We start from the raw sequence: 23,433 nt of genomic DNA on the forward strand, positions 1-23,433 counted from the left end.
AGAAGTCACACAGGGCCAACTCTGGAGAATACAGTGAATGTGTAACCAATTCGAACCTAATTCATGTAATTTTACCATTGTAACGGCTTATGTGTGGGAGGGTGCATTGTCTTGATGAAGGAGCACTTTTTTGTGTGCCAATCTTGACCGTTTTATCTTCAGTTCTTCTTTTAAATGGTCCAACAATAGCACATAATAGACTCCTGTTATCGTCTTACCCTTTTCCAAAGAGTCATGATAATTCCTTGGGAATCCCAAAAAACAGTGGCCATCACCTTCCCAGCTGACAAAACAGTCTTTGCTTTTTTCGGTGCTCTTTCACCAGACATTGTCCACTGTTTTGACTGTGCTTGGACTCAGGTGTGTAATGGTGGATTCAAGTTTCATTTACAGTCACAAATCGACCCAAAAAATCCTGGGAATTGCGATTAAGCATTGCCAAACACTGTGTTGAAATGTCTTTCCGCATGTGTTTTTGATCGACAGTCAACAATCGTGCACACAGCTTTTTCAAGTGCAATCAGTTCAGATGCCTACAATCTCACGCACTTTTACTCAGCAGTCCATAACATTACTGGATTTTGTCAATCATTTCCTTTGCTTCGACCTCAGTCAGGAGTTCGGAGCGTGCTTCATCTTTGATGGACTTACGACCACGTTTAAACTCGTTTATCAAAAAATAAATAGTCTTTAATGCTATGCAGAGTCCCCATGAACTGCATGGAACTTTGCTTTGATCTGCACAGCCGTCCACTTCTTCAAATAGAAGTGTTTTATCACTGCACAAAACTCTTTTTTCTTCATTTTTATGAAAAATGCGAACACAGTCATTTTAAATGTTTGCCAAACTAGAACTACGCATTGCACGTAGCTAAAATTTTGCCAGGGGTCATTAAAAAGATGATACATGCCAACACTGGTATGAATGAAGGAATTGTGTTGCCGTCTATTGGAAGTTTACCAAACGTTTCAAACAACCCTCGTAGAAGTACTACAGATGGCATAAAAAACAAGAACAACCACCTAGTGTTAATAGAGCAGAGAAGAAATTTTGTAAGGAATCTCACTCTAGAGGGATGGCAAACTAAGTTCTGCTGTATGAGGGTGCATACTGGGGTAACAGGAATAGAGAGCATATCAGCTGGCTAAAGAAGTGACCATAGATGAACAATTAGAAGTAAGTTACTAAAAGCACTGAAAATCTGCTGCAAAAATACTTGCAGAACTTCAGCTTGTGGGAAGAAGAAGAATGGAAAACATCTAAAAACAGATAAACAACAAAAGAATTCTTGTCCAGTATCAGAAGTAGACCCTGGCTGAAAATAAATGTGATCTTTGTACGTTAATAACAGGATATGGAAAATTACGACACTACCTACACAGATTCTAAATTTGGAATTGCCATTATGTATTTGTTCTCCACACCTTCAACAGACTGTTAATCACCCCTTCTGTTTGACTGTCAGCTACCGGATTCCATCTGGATACCCTTAATACAATACCTCATCACTTCGCGAGACAAGTGGCCACTGACAAAACATAGACTTATCCAAAAGTTTTACTCGGAATTATTTATTTTTGCAGATCAACTTCGAATTGTTGAAATGTGATGTAAACTGCTCATATTGTTTGGGTTATATAGTGTAAGTATATATGTATTTACACTATATAACCCTATATAACTATATGTATTTCGGTTATATATATGTAGATATAAATGTAAATATGAATATGAATACTGATACATAAATATAAATGCTGAACTTTTTGGCCGAGTGGTTAACAGATCCACTCTCCAACCAACAGGCTGCAGGTTCAAATACTCCCAGGCATAGATGTTTGTGATTGTCTTTAAGTGGGAGATGAATTTCATTACCACTACCCTACTTGTTGGAGACCTAAAGTGGCTTGAAAATGTTCCATTTTTGGTATCTAGAGCACTAGAGCAGGGTTTCCAGACTGGAGGGGGGGAGAAAAACGAGTAAAATTGATTAAAAAAAAAAAAAAAAATTACTTAGCCCACCCATGGTACAAAATGTGCTATGAGTTTGTTAATAACCTTTGGTAGAACAACATAAAGAAAAAGAAATAATAATAATAAATAAAATGTTAATCAGTTACTTAAATTAAGGGGATATTAAATCCCACATAGTTTTAAAACCGAATAAGAAACTCAAAGATCGGAATCAGAGAGTTTCTTGCCGAATATAGTATAGTAAACTATAAAGTATCGGCGACACTAGCGTTAGCCAATGCAAGTGATCCTAGTACGTAGTACAATACCGGGCAACTCGTTGCAAAGGTGGGGGAAGTTCAGATCGCTATTCTTAGGTATTTTCCATAATGTAAAAACACATTTCCTAGGAAATGCATGCTGTTATTACATTATGGAGGGAGGTCACTACCCAGACCGGTTTCAGCCTTTTTTGAGGCTTCATCAATCTTAATATCCCCTTAATTTAAGTAATGTTTTCATTGCCGAAATGAAGCTTATTAGCTCTTTATACTTAAGTAACTTAATGGTTGCACCTGTTTGGAAAACTCGTTCGCAGAGTACATAAGTTCTTTTCGCTATACACTTTGGTATTAGGTCTAGCTACTCACTGATGAAGCCTCAAAAAAGGCTGAAACCGGTCTGGGTAGTGACCTCCCTCCATAATGTAATAACAGCATACATTTCCTAGGAAATGTGTTTTTACATTAGGAAAATACCTAAGAATAGCGATCTGAACTTCCCCCACCTTTGCAATGAGTTGCCCAGTATTGTACTACGTACTAGGATCACTTGCATTGGCTAACGCTAGTGTCGCCGATACTTTATAGTTTACTATACTATATTCGGCAAGAAACTCTCTGATTCCGATCTTTGAGTTTCTTATTCGGTTTTAAAACTATGTGGGATTTAATATCCCCTTAATTTAAGTAATGTTTTCATTGCCGAAATGAAGCTTATTAGCTCTTTATACTTAAGTATGTTAATCAGTTATTTAGGAAACTATTTACCTCCTGGTAGGGTTTAAAAAAAATGCACACACACACACACCACAAATTCTTTCTCAACACAACAGCAGAAGAGTTCTTTGTTTTTAGATTGTTTTTGAAAATTGGAGTAAGATGTTTATTGCTTTTTATTGCTTTTATTCACATCACCAGATGTGATGTGAATAAAAGATACTTTTTTTTTTTTTAATTATAAAAAATTAAAAAAATCCTAAAACACATCACTAACACTTCAAATCTTTGAATCTTATGTTTCAAAGATTCTAACTTTGAATCTTATGTTCAAAGTTCAGTCAGTTGTTTTTGCAAACTTGAGTAAGTTTTCAAATTTGATGAGCACTCAATAAAATGGTTCTTAACCTAAATCAGTAGATTAGAAACCTAATCAGACATTCCTAATGACAAAGTGAAGTATTGGGCAAGCTTTTCAGTCAGTGATGCCAAATGACTACAAAACAACATGGGATGATGACTTGCTTTCTGAACCTTAGGAGAACCAGAAACATTTCCACTTGAAGTTTTTTTTTTTTTTTTTGTCAATGCCTTACATTTATTCTTTAGTGCTAGAAAGATGTTTTATATATATATATATATATATATATATATATTGATATTATTTATATCAATATCAAATTTATTGATATTATTTTTGAAGAGTTACAGATTGCAGCTGATTGGAAATACTTCTTGTAGTAGGCTGTTCCAGAGGATAGAGGTAGATGGAAGAAAAGCAGGTTTGGTGTGTTTGCAGTTGCATAGTAAGAAGGTGCTGGATAATTGCTGCTCTTGTAACAGTAGCAACAGAAAGTGAAGGAATAATGACCCTGTAGAATAGACACAGAGTTGAAACACTATCTGTGAGGTAGAAGTTGAAGTGAATCTGTAAGAGAGAGAGATTGCCTATGAGCCAAATTGCTCTCCTCTGGACAGTGTCAAGAAGTTTAAAAGAAAATGTGAGCAGTATTCTAAACATGTACAGATTTGGGATTTGTATATTGTTCACACTTGGTTGGGTGTCAAATAGCATCTTGAACCAAAGAGAATGCCTATTTTTATGGATGCTGAGGAATTTATTGTTGTGATATGTTTGTGCCAGAAGAGGCTGGAGGTGAATGTTAGTTCAAGCAGAGAGATCTGATCTTGTCTGGTAATTTGTGTATTTCTGAGGGTAAGGGAAAATGAGCTGAAATTTCTTTTGCAAGAGAAGAGGCAAGACTTTGTTTTGGTGGCATTGAATGTAAACAGATTGTTCTCACCCAGTGAAGGATAGTATGTAGATCAATGTTTGAGGCACTAGTTGTAGATGTCCTTGATGCTTGTGATATCTGTGCACCACATGATTTGTCAAATGAGTAAGGTGAATGGAAAGTACTCTTGTCTGCAAAGCTATGGATAGGCTTAGTGGTTATTGTGAGTAAGTCATTTATGTACATGAGAAAGAGGATAGGTGATAGGATAGAGCCCAGAAATATTCCTACATTGGTGGTGATGCTCGAAGAGAGTGGCCATTAACCATGACACGCAGTGAATGACCAGTGAGGAAGCTGGCAACCCAGTTACAGAGGGTGGCAGCTAGACCAAATGTTATACAGACCATATACCTTGAATGGCAGAATCCATACTGGTGGGTGCTGATTAATTGCTTGGCCTCTAGGTAACAGAGAAGATGGCTATTGATGACTTTCTCCATTATTTTGGAGAGGACTGAGGTGATGTCAGTTGGTTGTTAGTTAGAATTTTTATTGCTGATTTTCATACCAAATTTATTACAGCAGTTATTCAATTTAGTCAGGGAATCTTGCAGACTTGTGCTGGATTTATTCACAAGTATAACATCATCTGCATAAATAAAGAGCTAAGATTACCAATTTTGATATCAGATTTAATACCACTTTACTTCATAATGTGATCCATATAGATAATGAATAAAAGAGAGGATAATGTCCTTGTTTGACACCAAATTTAACATTAAACCACCTTCCTGTACTTCCTTCAATTCTAACTGCTGATTTACAACTCAAACAAAGACTATGTATTGCTTGATATAATGCCCCATCGACACCATATAACTGTAGCATATTGAATAGCTTCTCTCTTGGCATTTTGTCATATGCCTTTTCCAAATCGACAAAACTTAAATACAGATCTTTGTTATATTCCCAAGATTTCTCAACTATTTGTCTTAAAATAAAAATCAGATCCTGACAACCTCTATTTGGTTGTCAGGATCAGAATTCAATTTTTCTTAGACATTTTTCAAGTATACTTGCAAAAATCTTACCCAGAACACTCAGTAGGGAAATACCGATGTTCTCACATTCGGTTCTCATTCACTGAATGAGAACTGAATGTTCTCATTCAGTTTTATTCCCTTTTTATAGATAGGTATTATGAGAGCTCTACTTCAATAATCTGGAATTCAACCCTCTGACCAGGCCTTCTGAATTATGGAATGTAGCCATTGTAAAACTTTTATACCTCTGTATTTGAGCATTTCTGGCCAAATTTCATCTATTCCAACTGCCTTCCCATCAGGAGTGGACTAATTCAGCTGGTGGGCCCTGGCAGTAAAATTTGCGGGGCCCTAAAAAAAAAGTGTGTGTATAGATATATATATGTATATGCTATAAAGAGAACTAGGGCTTCACTATAACAAAAAATTAAACTTGCATAATGTGATTTAATATTTTTATTTCAAAACATGGCAATCATTTGCAGATATAATTTCTTCTACTATAAGTGATGTTACATGTTCGCTAATGATGCCTATGAATTCATTGGGAATATTATGTGAAATAATTAATATTTCCTCGTCTTCAATTACCATAATTTTGTATATGCAATTTCAAAATATTGTCATATTCCCTTAGATATTCCAAGCATGTCAAATAGTTTCTTTTTCTAGTTGAGTTTTGACCTTCATCGTGACCTCTAACTAGTCCTAATTGATTTATTAATTTTATAGTTGATACTATTCTTCTCAACACTTCTTTCCAATAACTCTCTTCATATTCTCTCTGCTGCAATAAATTAGTATCAAAGATCTAGATTGAAGAAGTTTAAGATTTTTCATATAAAATACACATAGATGAAATATGTTATTTTGAAAATTCATCATTGGACAAAGTTGTAGTAATAGTTTTCCAGTTTTGGAGCTTGGGGACCCTGGCAGCCACTAGGTCCGATACCTGCTTGATCCCGCCTCTGCTTTCCACATTTCAATTTTTTTATGACTTTTTCTACTTCAAGTATGGATGTGTTCCTGACTGCATTCATGTTGGGAGTTTTCTATCACTGTGCTGACACTGCTTGTTTCATTTAGCAGTCTTCAACGTACGACTCCAGACATCTAAAATATCCATCTTCAGTTTTCATGTCACCTTTATCATTTCTGATTCCTTTTACAGTACTACCACCTTTTCCATGAGTTGCCCCAGTCCTGAAAGTACTTCAGGCACAAAACTTTGTTTGCTTACACTTGGATAAAGGATAAAACCAAATATATAATTGGAAGCTTTCAGAATATTTTACCACTTTCCTATGTTCCTAACAAAGTCTTCCCATGACTTTGTTTAACTAGTTTTACACAGTGTTTTGCTTTCTTACATTTTTCTCTGTATTTTCTAAGACAAGATAAGACAAGCACAAGCTGACTTACTTGTAAGGAACTTTTTATGTGCTTTCTTCTTTTCCTTGACTGCCTCTTTAACTTCCTGAGTCCACCATGGAGTTATGATTTTCTTCTATCCTTACAACCTCACCACCTGTCATTCTGGCTGAATCAATGTTTTCTTCAGGGAGTGCTTAAGGGTCAAAGCTGTATAACTGGGCAGAGACTTCCACATAGCCTTTTAAGGAATGCAGAGAACTACTGGGACTTCTGACCTAATGTCTAATCCTCACCTTTTCATGGTGCGCCCTATTAAGCATTCAATATCTATCCTGATATTGAATGAACGAGGATGGGCTGGTGATTTGGAAATTAGCCAACCAAATTGTATTCTCATTGGCTTAAACCAAAACATAAAATGATCTAGTGCTGGATTTGTATAGTAATTTTAAATTGTTATTATCATTGATATTATTGTTATACCCAAGTAAATTTTTAAAAAAAATTATGATTATCGATTTTTATATTTGTAAATAAAATAAACTATAACTGTAAATAAAATCATAACTGCTTTGTTTCTATTAATTGGAAGTACAAAATATTTATACTTCATCTATTTTAAAGGTGTAATAATAATTATTATTAGTATTGTTATTATCTGAGACTTCCAGGGAGTTGAGGGCTCATCGAAGGAGGCTATAAATCACCCAAACCAGCTATCATACCTTCCCTTAAATTCATTTACACTAGATGCACTCACTACCTCTGAGAGCAAACTATTCCACTCACTCACTACTCTCTCTGGGAGAAAAACCTAGCTCTTACCTCTTTCTTGACTGCAAATAAATTTAACTTCCATGGGTGCCCCTGTGTTCTCTCCCCACCTTCCATATAACGAAAAATTTCATCATTTGATATCCTGTAACACCCATTCAAAAGTTTATAGACCTCTATCATATCACCCCTCTTTCTCCTGTTATAACCAGAGTCTGCATTCCAGATATAATCTTTGTAGCTCTTCTTTGCACCCTTTCCACAGCTTTTTTATCCTCTTGGAACCTAGGAGACCAAATCTGCACACAGTAATCCAGGTATGATCTTATCAAAGCCTTATAAAGAGGCAAAATGACTTTCTTATCCTTACATGTCAAGGTTCACTTCAACATTACAATTATCCTCTGAGTTATATTTGCAACTTTTGCTATGTGACCTTTGAACTTTAAATTCTTATCCACCAATATGCTAAGATCTTTGCCTCTTCAGTTTCTTGTAGCATAACCCCACTAATATAACATGCCGTTGGAACTCTAACTATGTTTGTTATGCTAATTTCAAAAATGATGCCAAAGTGCGTAACTTTACACTTACTAACATTAAATTGAACAGCCATTTTTGTTTGCCCAAATTTCCAGTGTATTCAAATCATTTTGTAATTGCTGAATATCAGTAGCATCCCTGATAATTTAAATACCAACACATTAGGTAATTTATATTAATATTGCTTAATTGGAGCATTTTTCTGTCAACACATAATGTCTCTGTTTCAGAAGAGAGAGAAAAAAAAATTTTCTCTTCTACCCAATCAATGTTTGGGAAACTATAAATAATACTGTTATGCACCCTGTAGTTATACAGCAGAAAATGATTTTAAATAAGTGACAGAAGTTGCTACTACTTTTTATTTTTCCAAGCATAAAAATGATAATAAAATTAATAATAAAAATTTAAATTTTTATTTGTGAACTAACAATTTTTGATGTTTTATAATTCTAACATGGTTTTTGTATTTATAATTATAGAGTCCAATTAGTCATGTTCTTGCTGGATTGTGGCAAATATTTCAACCTATTCTGTTTGGATTGATTGGTGCAGAAGTTCAGATTGATAATTTAAATACCAACACACTAGGTAATTTATATTAATATTGCTTAATTGGAGCATTTTTCTGTCAACATATAATGTCTCTGTTTCAGAAGAGAGAGAAGAAAAAAAAGGCGAAGAGAAAAAAGAAAATAACTAGTGTTAATTATGATCAGTTAATTTTCAGTTTCATTGAAAATTTCAAATACAAAACCTATTGTCAAATGGGTTTTGTATTTGAATAACTTACTATGTTTGTTATGCTAATTTCAAAAATGATTTGGGGATCGGGGGAGGATCACAAGGATTTTTCTCCAATTTATTTTAACATAATATGCAAATAAAACTATAAATAAAATTAATCGAAAGCAGAAGAAAAGGAAACCATTGTCTAAAGGTTTAGCATCATTGTCTCCCAACTAGCAGGTTGTGGGTTTAAATCCTACTGTCTGTGTAAAGGATCTTTGTGAAATTTTTAGGTGGTAGATGATTCTCACTGCCCAGTGTGAGATTGTTATTGAAATGCTTCATCTTTGGCTTTGGTCTCCAGATCAGAGGAATCAGATTATCTAACCCTTAATTTACTCATAGAAATTAATGTACTATCTTTCATTTATAAAAATTAATAAAATGTTTATTTGGAGTCCCTGATATTTATGGGGAGTTTTTGGAAAATACTTAATGAAAAGTTGGTAATGATGTAAACTTTTCATTTAGTACTATCATAATATCCTGTTAGCGTAGTGGCTATGTGCTTTGCAACCATATGCCTGGGAAAGGAGTATCCTGGATTCGATTCCTGTCACCAATGTGAGGAGCTTAAGGGTCTTTCTCAGACATAGCCAAGTTAGCCAGTCTTGGGCGTGGACAGCAGGGTTTTTCTACCCAGTTTATCTGGGGTTTTTCCTCATGCAAATAGGCAAACTGTCCCCCTGAATGCACATGGATTACAGTCATGAATTCGTCCCAACCATATGCCGGTCCAGAGCCTGGATAAAACTGGATGGTTGGGGAAAGCAATGGTGAACTACCCTGTAAAAATCTCGCCAGGAATACTTTGTGGGCAATGCCTACATGGTCACCTACGGTCGGAAACAACTGAAAAGGGAAAGTCAGTCAGTCAGTAATATCCTGTATGTCCCTTGAGAGTACGTATCAGGAATTTGATTATCTTATTATTTTTAACTTAAATCATTGATTTTTGTAATACATACCTAGTTTGCTTTTTATTTGCACCAACAGTAATCTGCATCCCTAGTGCCTCCTTCTCATCTTTTATTTTCTGGTAAAATCTTTCATTTTGCTCTTTGCTTATTGAACTGACATTATCAGGGAAATACTCTAAATGATTATGCAAAAATTTATTCTTTACAACCTACTTTTTCAAAATTCTTAGTGCATTTTCAACTAGGATTTTGAAATCAGGAAATTTTGCTCTTATACACAATCTTGCCATAAATACTGTTACAACTGCCATATAATCCGACCAACAGAATTGTGTGTGAGTCTGGTTCCATTAATAGTACTGTGCTCAAGCAACATTCTTGTGTTTATCAGTAGATAGAGAGAGTTCTCTAGCTATACAGGTTAACATGCAATATGGAGATTATGAGAACCACATAGCTGTAATAGTACTTCACTAGGTTGGATTGCAGATACCTGTTATTTGTTATTTTCAACACACTAAAAATGCTCGAAATCAATAGGATGTTTTCTCGTAGACAGTCTTATACATTGGTTATGCATTACTAAATCACCTAAGGAATTGACAACGTAGATACGAATATAAATTAAATTACACTTTAATAAATATTTCCGATATTTCGGCAACGTCACGTTGCCATCTTCAAAAGGAACTTACAAAAAAGGCACGTGCACGTAGGCACCACAACACAATAACTGAGAATGAAGTGATGAAGCTATTGTTCTCCTAAAAGTCCTGATGGTGCTCCCTAGTGGGCTAAGTAGGTGTTCTTGGCTATTGAGCTGAAGGTCTGCGTATCTACGTTGTCAATTCCTTAAGTGATTTAGTAATGCATAACCAACGTATAAGCCTGTCTATGAGAATTACCATCATCCACGGAGATGCGATCACACGGAAGGCCCGCCAATATGGTAAAATGAAGTTGAAGTTGTCTAGACAATTAAATCGTCTAACTTTCCTAAAACACTGCCGGGATAATCAGGTAATCCCGAATTATGTAAAATTCAAGCACCGTTTTGTTTCACAAAAAGCTCTCCATATCTATAACCATGCTACGCTTTGCTTTTGGAACAAATCGCCACTATGCAGTTTCTCTTAGCGGACACAAACAAAGCTATTCGTGTTTTTGAAGAAGAGCTTTCGTGCACTTTAAATCACAAGCTTTGGTCAATTTTACATGACGTCTCATGTACCGCTACAGACAAAGAATTTGAAAAAATACGAGGTCGACAGATGAAAAAATTCGAAAAATTAAAAAAGAACTCGACCGTCAATCCAAAACAACCTACCAACACCATAATCAACCTTTCTTCAGTCACCCTGAAGCACTCAACATGCTCTCACATGGCCACAACTTCGCCATTGCTCTGAGAAAAATACCTAGTGAGGATATTATGATCCAGATCGAACGCGGAATCTGCCACCTTCCAAATCAAATCGCCAACAGTGTAAGACTGAATGTAGCTTGTGTCCTCTCCAAAGCAAGACCACCAAAAACCAACATATCCAACAAGGAATATAAAGCTCTGCAGGAAATGAGGAATAATAAAGAAATAGTTATCACCAGAGTGGATAAGGAAAATGCAACTGTAGTACTTAACCAAAAGGACTACACAGGTAAGCTTAATGCTCTTCTATTAGATCGGGCTACTTACCTCCCTATTGAATACAATTCCACCAACTCACAAATTAGAAAACTTCACAGGCTCCTTAAGAAAGTCACTTCTTGGCCTGTAGAAGTTACCAACAGATTAAAGCCGTTTAACTCTATACCCCCCCCCCCCCCGTATTTATGGACTCCCAGAAATACATAAAGAAAATGTGCCATTACGTCCCATAGTGGATAGCATTGATTCCCCCACATACAAATTAGCTAAACATTTGGCCAATGCGCTCACACACTATACTGGCAACACACCATCACACATAAAAAACTCAGCCCACTTCAAAGCCAGCATAGAAAACCTTACACTCCAACATACTGACATAATGGTCAGCTTTGACGTCTCCTCTTTATTCACAAATGTCCCACTCAAGGAAACTTTAGAGCTAATCCAAGCTAAATTTTCTCCCGATATCTCAGTCCTATTTCAGTTCACAATGAACTCAGGCTATTTCGTTTGGCAGGGAAAATTCTACAAACAAATAGAGGGGACAGCCATGGGTTCACCACTCTCCCCACCCTTGGCCAATTTCTTTATGGAGACCTTTGAAGAAAAAGCCTTAGCCTCTGCCCCACAAAAACCAACCATATGGCTTCACTGCATTGATGATGTGTTCGCTATTTGGCCACATGGCTCTGATACACTCCTCTCCTTTTTAACACACTTAAACAACCAACGCCCCAGAATCAAGTTCACCTTGGAAAAAAAGGAAAACAACCGCCTCCCTTTCCTAGACACACTAGTCACCCGCCAGCCTGATGGAACCTTGGTTTTCTCAGTTTATAGAAAACCAACCCATACAGGCAGGTACATTCACCAACAATTTCCCCCCCCCCCCCACACACACACACAACAATATGGAGTGGTGAAAACACTATACAACAGGGCTAAACTAATCTATTCTAATGACATGGCACTGAACTAAATCACATCCTCAACACTTTCTCAGCCAATGGCTACCCCCCCCCCCCCAAAAAAAATCCAAAAAATATCGAAACCTACAAACCACAACCCCCCCCCCCCCCACCTCCATAACAAGGATTACTCTAAATTCATCACCATTCCCTACATCCGAGGCACCTCAGAAAAAATTACCAAAATCTTAAAAAAACATGACTTGACCTCCTTTTACAGACCATACAGAAAATTGGCATCCCTTATCCGCTCCACTAAAGACCAACCACTTCCCCTAGACCTACCTGGTGTATACCAGGTCCCTTGCAACTGTAAACTGGCTTATTTTGGCCAAACAGGCAGGACAGCGAATATCAGAATTTCGAACACAAGGACTACATCCGTTTTCACAAGTAGGGCCATTCTGGTCTTGCAGACCATGCTCTGGATACATGCTACAGAATTCGGTGGAAAAAAGCTACAGTAATACACCATAGCAAATACAAATTCGAAAGACTATTTATGGAATCAGCCTCAGCCCTAAGAAACTCTCCAAACCTCAAAAAATGTTTGTGTATTGGTCTATTAACCATTATAATGATACAGAAGATGCATCTGCCCACTAAAGAACAAGTCGACCATGCTGTGTTAGGATGCAACAGCTTGTGAAGGCATGCCTCTGCTTGCAGAAAACAATGTCACACGTGCTAACTGATGACCTGGAGGTGAGAGCCCATCATCGTTCTACTGGACACTTCCTAAAACCACAACGTATGCAGCAGAGGGTGATAAACTCAAAGGTACTTCTCTGGCAGTACGCAAACAACAGGCACAGAGATATCCTCTCCATTGAAGAGTCGTTTAACCACTAAAATAATCCAGTATATATATATATATGACCCAGATGGTTGCACAGCATGTGCCATAGCACCCAGGATTCAGCAAGGTAAACCTTGTATCAGCAATGGTTTGGTGAGGGGGGGGGGGGTGATGTGTTGGGGTATCCAAGTTGCATTTCTGCAAGAAGGGGTCAAAACACTCTGCCAAAGTGTATCAAGACACTGCTTTAGCCTGTGGTACAGCCCTGAACAACACCTTGTTTCACAGTGGGCAGTGAACCATTCAACATGACTCAACCCCTGCACACAAGATAAGGACCACACAACGTGGTTGGAGGTGAATGTGCTCGACCACATATCATTATCTGATTGGCCATCTGAAAGTCCTGATCTGAATCTTTTGGACTTCAAATTGTGGTCAGAGCTTGAGAGAGTAGCGTGCAAGAAACTACACTCCAGCATCACCATCCTGAAGGTGGATTTGGAGCAAGCAGCGGCAGCATTTCCATTAGATGTTGTGCATGCCATCATCGTTATGTGGCCTCACAGACTTCATGCATGGATGAAGGCAAAAGGAGGACATTTCGAACATTGAGTGCTGTTATGTGTACATTATGTATGTGGTTTGTATCTGTCCTGAAAGCTGTAAATGATTTACCGATAGATTAAAGGTTTACATGCTGTTCAAGTTATAACAGTATTTATGGCTAGATCGGAGTTTTGAAATGAGTACATGTATATTTTTTTTCCAGCTGTAGTCATTGTTCTTTTAAATTATTCATCTGAAGTTAATTTTCTTGAGGCTCCCTGCAAATGCTTTCTTTAAGCTTATCATTTGAGAAATCTTAACAAAAATATTGTTGAAAGTTTTTTCACTTAGTTATACTATAAATAAAGATGCCAAGAAATTATATTCTTGGTTTCATCTTTTTCATGAAGTTACTTCACTCGCAAACTTTGCTTGCTTATACTTGGATAAAGGATGAAACCAAAAATATAATTTCTTGGCATCTTTAATTTATAGTATAGCCAAGTAAAAAATTTCCAACATCTATCTCTAATCCAGAGTATTTTAGTAATAAGATGTATCCCCTTTTGACTACTTGTATGGAAATATGACTAATGCATCATTAACTTTGGTATCACTTCTGGGTAGTGCCCCTTCCCATTCAGTTGTCAAAACAAATTATATAAGCAGATAAAAGGAACAGCTATGGGATCTCCTATTTCTCTATTCTAGCTAATTGCTTTATGGAATGTTCTCATTGTTTTTCCACCTATGCCATAAATTTGGTGCAGATATGTTGATTGATGTTTTTACTGTTCTTTGTCCAATATCGATGAATTTCTTGAGAAAATTAATTCAGTAAATCCAAGAATCAAATTTACACTAGAAGTAGAAGATAACAACTGACTTCCTTTTCTGGATATTCTCATTCTTCGTCAAAATAATGGCAGTCTGCAGTTCTCTGTATACAGAAAACCAACTCATACCAGCCAAATAGCTTAATGCTGACTCACATCATCACCCCTGTTAGAAATATGGAGTTGTTATAAATCATTTTTTGAGGGAAGTCATAAATTTGTTCTGCTGATTCTCTTCTAAACAATGAAATGTCTATTATTTATCAGCACTTCCTTCATCTCTAATTTATTTATTTATTTATGCTTATGGCTACATGAAACTAGTAAGTGAAAAGTACAATCACAGTTTCCAGCAACAAATGATGAAAATCTTAACATATAAAAGTTCATTACATAAAAAGCACAACCAGCTTTCCAAGTCTTTCCTTTTTTTTTTTTTTAAAGCAAAAGTAACTTATAATCAAGCTAGGGACAATTATCGTCCTACTGTAACAAGTATGACAAGGCTGCATGTTCTCACAACACTTCACAACATAAATGTAGCTGTATCCTAGGTTTAATTAGAGAGCAGTTGTGTCTTATGTGAGAAAACTTGATCCATTAGAGGAGGCCCATTTCACATTACATCATCATCTTTTAACATGAGGAGGAGTTCTGTTGATACCATGACGAGGACTATGAGAGTGACTATGAAAATAACAACTTCATGGTGAGACGGGACCGTGATCTTCTGTGTCCTCCATAACCACCGCCACACCAACTACAGGTCAAGGTCCAGGCTGGAAAGCCAATCCAAGGCCTCATCCGTCACTTTGTGGATGTCCTGTAGGCCACCACCGTGAAATTGGGCACCTTGGGCAGTCGTACACAATATGAGTAATCGTCTGAGCCACGGGAGAACAATCACAATAAGGGTGATCTGACAGCCCCCATTTATGTAGAAGTTAACCACATCTTCCTTGGCTAGTTCTGATCCTGTTTATTGATGACCAAATCTTCCTAGGAAGATCAAAACCAGGCTGCAGAGCACAGGAATCTTCTACCAGGAAGCCGTTTGTTGGTAGATTGTTGGACCAGTGTTCTCTCCATATGTCAGATATTGATGGCAGCGCAGCTGAAGAGAGTTCGTCCATGGACCAGAGAGGCTTTCTAGATTTGAGGTGTAGACTAGGTGGGTTTATGATAGTCTGATGTAGAGGCAGGAGTGGGTTGCTCACTGCTTTATTAAATTCCTTAATTGAGGCTTGTCTTCTCCGTATGTGTGGTGGAGCAACGTTAGATAGAACAGGCAACCAGGAGAGAGGGGTGCTTCTCGCTGTCCCACTAATTGTGCGCATGGTAGAGTTTAGCTGGGTGTCTATAATGTTAGTGTGTGTACTTCTTTCCCAGACAGGAGCACAATATTCTGCTGCAGAGAATGTGAGGGCTAGTGCCGATGACCTTAGGACTTCTGCACCACAACCTCAGGTTGTTCCAGCAAACCTTGAAATGATATTATTTCTGGTTTTAATTTTATTGGAGAGGTTGATGATGTGTCTTTTATAGGTTAAGCTTCTGTCCAGGCTCACCCCAAGGTATTTTGGGTGAGGCTCGTGTTCTACCATTTTTCCACAGAAAGAAAGGTTGAGTTGTCGATTCGCCTCTGCATTGTACAGGTGGAATACTGAGAACACTGTTTTCGTTGGATTTGGCTTCAAGTATCACTGCTTAAAGTACTCTTCCAGGGTGTTCAGTCTGTATTCAAGGTTGATTCTAGGTTGGAGGAGGTGGATTGATTTAAGATCACTAGGTCATTGGCATACATATACTTGCTTGATCTGGTATGAGGTAGATAATACACGTAGATGATAAAAAGTGTAGGGGATAACACAGAGCCCTGAGAAAGACCGTTGTGAAGGAATCTGGGCCTGCTTTTTTTCTGCCAATATGGACCCGATCTCTAATGATTATAAGGGAAAAAATATGGATAAAATAATCAATAATTATGGCCTTCGTCTTAATCCTCCTCAAGAAGTAGTTTCTAGAATTTGTCTTCCATATGTTAAAGGACATCATCAAATTCCTGCCATGTACCCTCAGAGGTTGTACAGGATATGATAGTACTACATGAAAAAAATTACATCATTACTAACTTCCTATCTACAATTTTCCTCCAAATCAGTCTGTTACTTGTCAAGACTCCAACATTATCAGATCTTATATTTCTATCGTCTAAGGCAGCGCTTCCCAAACTGTGGGCCGCGGCCCCCTTGGGGGCCGTAGGTTTTGTTCAGGGGGGGCCGTGAAATAATGAAAACAAATTTATAATGTTTTAAGACTAAGTTGATTTTTTTTTATTTCAAAAGAAACGTATTTAACTTTTATTATTTATTATTTCTTTTTTGTTATTTTTTTATATTTGAATGCAAAAATTCACACATTGGTGTTGGTTCACAAACTTTGCTTCCTGCGTATTTCGGCGCTTAATGAATATTAGTAAATATTGTTTATTCATATGTTTCATTTCAAAGCAGTGGTTAATTGTATTTACTTCGAATGCTCTCCAGGGAAGCTCCAAATCTTCCTGTCCCTTTCATCATGCGTTCGTAATCAGGGACTGTTGATATTGACTTTATATACATATCAAAACTCGTTTTATATTATCACTGTCATCCGAGCTAGTTTTCTGTTACCAATAAAAGTTTCGCATATACTTCACACATGAAAAAAAAGCTTAAACAAGTTCATGTGGGGAGATAGTAACTCGCTTGCAGTGGTAAACGACACTAACAGCCACTATACTGCAGAGGCAATAAAAACAAGTACTTTTATTATGCCAGTCAATAAGGTATGAGGAGTCTGTGTAATGTATTTCTCAACAAATAGTGCAATTACAGACAACTGGGATAAAAACACACTAATTAATGAATCACATGTCCCCTCATACAGAAACTATGCTGTATAGACTGAAACAAAACCATATGTTGCATGGGCAAACACAGTATCTAACTAAAAACTATTGTTATTAATTAGATGTGTGTGAGTTCGATTTCCCAAGGCAACAATAAAATTCAACCGAACGTGTTAAAATTCGTAAAAGTGTTAAAACTAAGTAATATATATATATAATGAATGTTATGGCAGTTTCACATATGGAATTCAGTTGAAGAGAGTTAGCATTTCAACTCAATTGTCAGCTATGCTTTTATCTTTCGGTTGCGCGATCTTTTGTTAATACCGCACCAATCATATGCACGTTTTAATAACCTGCCTTTGCTGTCTGTTTCGCGTTAGGCTTAATTACCGTGAAGGGAGAAAAGTCACAAAAGAGATAAATGTTCCTGGTCCTGGGATTCCCTTATTCAGGTAATAATCACTAATTTCATGTTGTCAGTCTGTGGTGTGCCTAGTTGTAGGCAACTCTTACAGTCCCTTAAGTTCAGTCCAATACAAATGTCCTCACAAGGAATTCACACTCTTCTATAACTGGAATTAGTATTTCAAAAATCTACATTACCATGTCTGTCCTTGAATTCTTAAAGCTTGTTTCTGCCTTGTCTGGTCATCAAGGCCTTCAATATAGTCGCTTTAGAGCATATCTTCCGTAGATCTGTACGAGTAGAATCTCTGTGAGAAACCGGGAGGATGGCAAGGTGACATCACCTTGATTGGAACGGCATCAATTTGGTTTGTCCATCGCACAACGTCGCTCAGCTATCCAGTGCACGGATATAGCTAGGCCCAATACCAACGCTACGACAGACGATCCAAATGCCTTCCGCGATAAGCCAGGAACTTACCCCGACGAGCTCAAAAACTCTCCGAGAGATCAGGAACCAGGAATCTAGGGAAAAAAAGATCTGGGATCGTGCTTGCAAAGCCTTTTTGTTTAACTCTTTCCTCTCAGCAAATCTTGAACTTTGCGATTCGTGTCAACGCGGTCACGTGTGCTAACCTCGATCACCTTAGCTCCCTCTATTTTTTTTCGCACGTGTGTCTGCCTTCCTTTCTTGGAAGACGCTTAGGTTTCCTTTTATAATACTTCTCTCCCTCCCTTCTTTTCCATAATGCAGGATGGCAAAGGTGACTCTTGAACGCTGACTCATAGGCCTAGCTAATTTAGTACTAGAAACTGGCTTTTTCAAATGGATTTGCCAGCTTATATGGATCTCTATATCTGGTTCATACTTAATACAGTCATGAAATTCCTAAATTTGAAGTGTTTTGTACTTGTAAACAGCTTACACTTATCCTATTGCCAACGTTCCATATTCTCTGCCTTAGTTGTATTTAAGGTTGTGACCTGAATATTTTATAATAAACATTTCATAGCTTATTCAGGACACAATAATACCACCTGAGATTAGCTCTGCTAACGCATTCCTGGATGCTGACAATGTCAAGTTCTTTCCTAATATCCTCGCTTTTAATATGATATTGCTATTGATTTCATCTGTTCACACCTATAATCTTTTTCAGGACTCTCATATCTGCGGTCTCTAGTCTTTAGTCAAATGTTTTACTTCTGACGCAGCTCTCAGATCCATAAGTTAAAACTGGTTTGAACACTGTCTTGTATACAGCGAATTTTTCCGACTAATTTTTCTCTTATTCCATATGAATTTATTCAATTGACTTCCCACCATACCAGCTTTGTTGATTCTGTTGTCTATTTCTATATTTAATTTACCATCTTCAGTAAAAATCGTGCCTAAATAGCTGAAATGTTTTACTTGTTCCACAGGTTCTCCATTCACAACACAGTTGGCATTTTCAATGATTCTGCCTATTTTCATTGTCTTTGTCTTTTTATTTATGACCTTCATACCATTTCTATTACAACAGCTATTCAATTTAGTCAGAGAATCTTGCAGACATAGCGGATTTATTTAGAAGTATAACATCATTTGCATAAAGCAAAGAGCTGCCATTAACATCTCCAATTTTGATATCATGTTTAATACCACTTTCCTTCATAATGTGATCCATATAGATAATGAATAACAGAAGGGATAATGTACATCCTTGTCTCATACCAGATTTAACATTAAACCATCTTCCTGTACTTCCTTCAATTCTAACTGCTGACTTACAACTCAAATAAAGACTAAGTATTGCTTGATATAATGCCCCATTGACACCATATAACTGCAGCGTATTGAATAGCTTCTCTCTTGGCACCTTGTCATATGCCTTTTCCAAATCGACAAAACTTAAATACAGATCTATGTTATATTCCCATGCTTTCTCGATTATTTGGCGTAAAGTGAAGATCCTTTACACTGACAGCCTCTATTTGGCCGGAATCCAGCTTGTTCTTCACCAAGCTTTTCTTCCACAATTCTTCTCAACCGTTTCTCAAGTATACTTGTATTGATCTTGCCAGGAATACTCAGTAGGGAAATACCTCTGTAATTCTCACATTCAGTTTTATTTCCTTTTTTATATATGGGTACTATGAGAGCTCTACTCCAATCATTGGGAATTCATCCCTCTGTCCAGGCTTTCTGAACTATGCAGTGCAGCCACTGTAAGACTCTTATACCACCATACTTCAGCATTTCTGGTCGAATATTATCTACTCCTGCTGCCTTTCCACATTTCAAGCCTTTGATAGCTTTTTCTACTTCAAGTATGGATATGTATTCCTGGCTGCATGCCTGGTCAGTGTTTTTTACCACTGTGCTGTCATCACTGCTTGTTTCATTTAGCAGTTTTTCAAAGTAATTACTCCATACCTCAAGGTTATTCGCTTTAAAACTTTCTTACATGTTATTCTTTTCAATATGAAATTCAATTTTATCCTGCTCAAACTAAATAGTGATTGCTTCCAATTTCAAATCCTCTGTATACTCTCGTGTCCTGCACCATGGAGAAAACATCACTATCAGCAATAACATAATCAATGAGACTTTTCTTATTTTTTGCCTCTTCTCTCAATGTGAATTTGTGCACATTTTTATGTTGGAACATGGTGTTAGTAATAACCAGTCCATTTCTTGAGCAGAAATCCAACAGATATTTGTCATTATTATTAGCTTTGTTTCTTCGAAAAATTGCTAAATGAAACAATCAGTGACATCCCAGTTATAAAAAACATACTTGAAATAGAAAAAGCCTGAAATATGGAAAGACAGCTGGAGTAGATGATGTTCAACCAGAAATGCTCAAGTATGGAGGTATAAAAGTCTTACAGTGGTTGCATTGCATAGTTCAGAAGGCCTGGACAGAGGGATGAATTCCTGATGATTGGAGTAGAGCTCTCATGGTACCCATCTATAAAATGGGAAATAAAACTAAATGTGAGAATTACAGAGGTATTTCCCTACTGAGTGTTCCTGGCAAGATCTATTCAAGTATACTTGAGAAACGGTTGAGAAGAATTGTAGAAGAATAGTTTGGTGAAGAACAAGCTGGATTCAGGTCAAATAGAGGCTGTCAGGATCAGATCTTCACTTTACGACAAATAGTGGAGAAAGCATGGGAATATAACAGAGATCTGTATTTAAGTTTTGTCGATTTGGAAGAGGCATATGACAAGGTGCCAAGAGAGAAGCTATTCAATACGCTACAGCTATATGATATCAATGGGGCATTATATCAAGCAATACTTAGTCTTTATTTGAGTTGTAAGTCAGCAGTTAGAATTGAAGGAAGTACAAGAAGATGGTTTAATGTTAAATCTGGTGTGAAACAAGGATGTACATTATCCCCCTCTCTTATTCATTATCTGTATGGATCACATTATGAAGGAAAGTGGTATTAAACATGATATCAAAATTGGAGATGTTAATCTCAGCTCTTTGCTTTATGCAGATGATATACTTCTAAATAAATCTGCTACAAGTCTGCAAGATTCCCTGACTAAATTGAATAACTGCTGTAATAGATATTATTATTATTATTATTATTATCATCAACACCTGACCTCAATGTAGTCAGAGACTCATTGTGGGAGGTATTCACTATTGCATACAATGCTTATCCAACTGCGTCTTAAACTGATTCAATGTGTCCACAACACACTCAGGCAATACATTCCACTCACCAACCACCCTCCATGCAAAGAACCTGTTTCTCACTCCTTTACTCACATTCCTTATACAGTTTTCAGCAATGGCCTCCTGTTCTACTCCCCTCTCCAATTCTATGAAAAATCTCTTCCATGTCTAACTGAAACAACCCCTGACCAGTTTATATGTCTCAAACATATCCCCCCCTTCCTCCTATTCACGAGGCTCTGCAACTTACATTCTCCCAGTCTGTTCTCGTACTCCACATTCCAAAGACCACTGACAGCCTTTGCGAATCTTCTCTGTACCCTTTCCCACATATCCTCGTTACCATGAAAATCTGGCGACCAAATCTCTGCAGAATAATCCATAAGAGGCCTGATCAAGGCCTTATACAATAGAATCATAACCTCTCTATTTCTGTGTGTCAGGGTTCTCCGCATCATTGCCATTATTCAATGTGATGTCTTCACAACTTTTGCAATGTGGCCCCTCAATTTCTGGTCCTTGTCCAACATCATTCCTAGATCTGTGATCTCCTCTACTTCTGTTAAAGTTTCCCCACTAAGTGTATACTTTGCATCGCATCGTTGCTTACCAACGATGGAATGCAAAGTATACACTTTGTGCATTGCTTTTCCCAGTTTTGCTCCATCTGCAAAAAGCTGGATATCACTAATTAAACCCAAACCAATATCATCATCATCAAATTCCTGACATGTACCCTCAAGGGGTGTACAGGATATGATAGTACTACATGAAAAATTTACATCATTACTAACTTCCTATCTACAATTTTCCTACAAATCAGTCTGTTACTTGTCAAGACTCCAACATTATCAGATCTTATATTTCTATCGTCTAAGGCACTTTGTACCATATCAATCCAACTATATCTTGGTCTTACTCTGGGTCATTTTCCTGGCAGAGAACACTTGTTTTGCTAATCTTTCCTCACACATTCTGTTTAAGTGACCATACCACCTGAGATTAGCTCTGCTAACGTTTTCCTGGATGTTGACAATGTCAAGTTTCTTTCCTTTCAATGATATTGCCATTGATGCCATCTGTTCATGCCTCTAATCTTTCTCAGGACTCTCATATCTGCAGTCTCTAGTCTTTGGTCAAGTGTTTTACTTCTGACCCAGCTCTCAGATTCATAAGTTAAAACTGGTTTGAACACTGTTTTGTATACAGCTAATATAATGTTCCGACTAATTTCTCTCTTATTCCATGTGAATTTATTCGATTGACTGCCTACCATACCAGCTTTGTTGATACTGTTTTCTATTTCTATATTTAATTTACCATCTACAATAAAAATCGTGCCTAAGTAGCTAAAATGTTTTACTTGTTCCACAGGTTCTCCATTCAAAAAAAAAAAGTTGACATTTTCAACGATTATACCAATTTTCATTGTCTTTGTCTTTTTATTGGTGACCTTCATGCCATATCTATTACAACAGTTATTCAATTTAGTCAGGGAATCTATCATCCGTAGAAAGCAAAGAGCTGAGATTAACATCTCCAATTTTGATATCAGACCTGAATACCACTTTCCTTCACAATGATCTGTATAGATAATGAATAACAGAGGGGATAATTTGCATCCTTGTCTCATCCCAGATTTAACATTAAACCATCTTCCTGTACTTCCTTCAATTCTAACTGCTGACTTACAACTCAAATAAAGACTAAGTATTGCTTGATATAATGCCTCATTGACAGCATATAACTGTAGCGTATTGAATAGCGTCTCTCTTGGCACCTTGTCATATGCCTTTTCCAGATCGACAAAACTTAAATACAGATCTTTGTTATATTCCCATGCTTTCTCAACTATTTGTCGTAAAGTGAACATCTAATCCTGACAGCCTCTGTTTGGCCTGAATTCAGCTTGTTCTTCATCAAGCTTTTCTTCCACAATTCTTCTCAACCATTTCTCAAGTATACTTGCATTGATCTTGCCAAGAACACTCAGTAGGGAAATACCTCTGTAATTCTC

At 37.0% G+C, this 23,433-nt stretch overlaps 1 protein-coding gene across 3 annotated transcripts in view; it reads left to right on the plus strand.

The window, feature by feature from the left end:
• Nucleotides 1–23,433, plus strand: part of LOC150099255 (sodium/hydrogen exchanger 9B2-like) — a 285,631-nt gene that overhangs the window by 223,170 nt on the left and 39,028 nt on the right. For all 3 annotated transcript variants that reach the window (XM_090403898.1, XM_090403899.1, XM_090403900.1), the window contains exon 10: nt 8,410–8,518. In XM_090403898.1, coding sequence (XP_090260024.1) covers nt 8,410–8,518 — 109 coding nt within the window. The remainder of the gene's footprint in view (nt 1–8,409; nt 8,519–23,433) is intronic.

This window comes from Typopeltis vanoorti, chromosome 14 (assembly GCF_054136105.1).
Source record: "Typopeltis vanoorti isolate ZY-2024b chromosome 14, IOZ_Tvanoo_1.0, whole genome shotgun sequence".
Taxonomy (NCBI): Eukaryota; Metazoa; Arthropoda; class Arachnida; order Uropygi; family Thelyphonidae; genus Typopeltis; species Typopeltis vanoorti.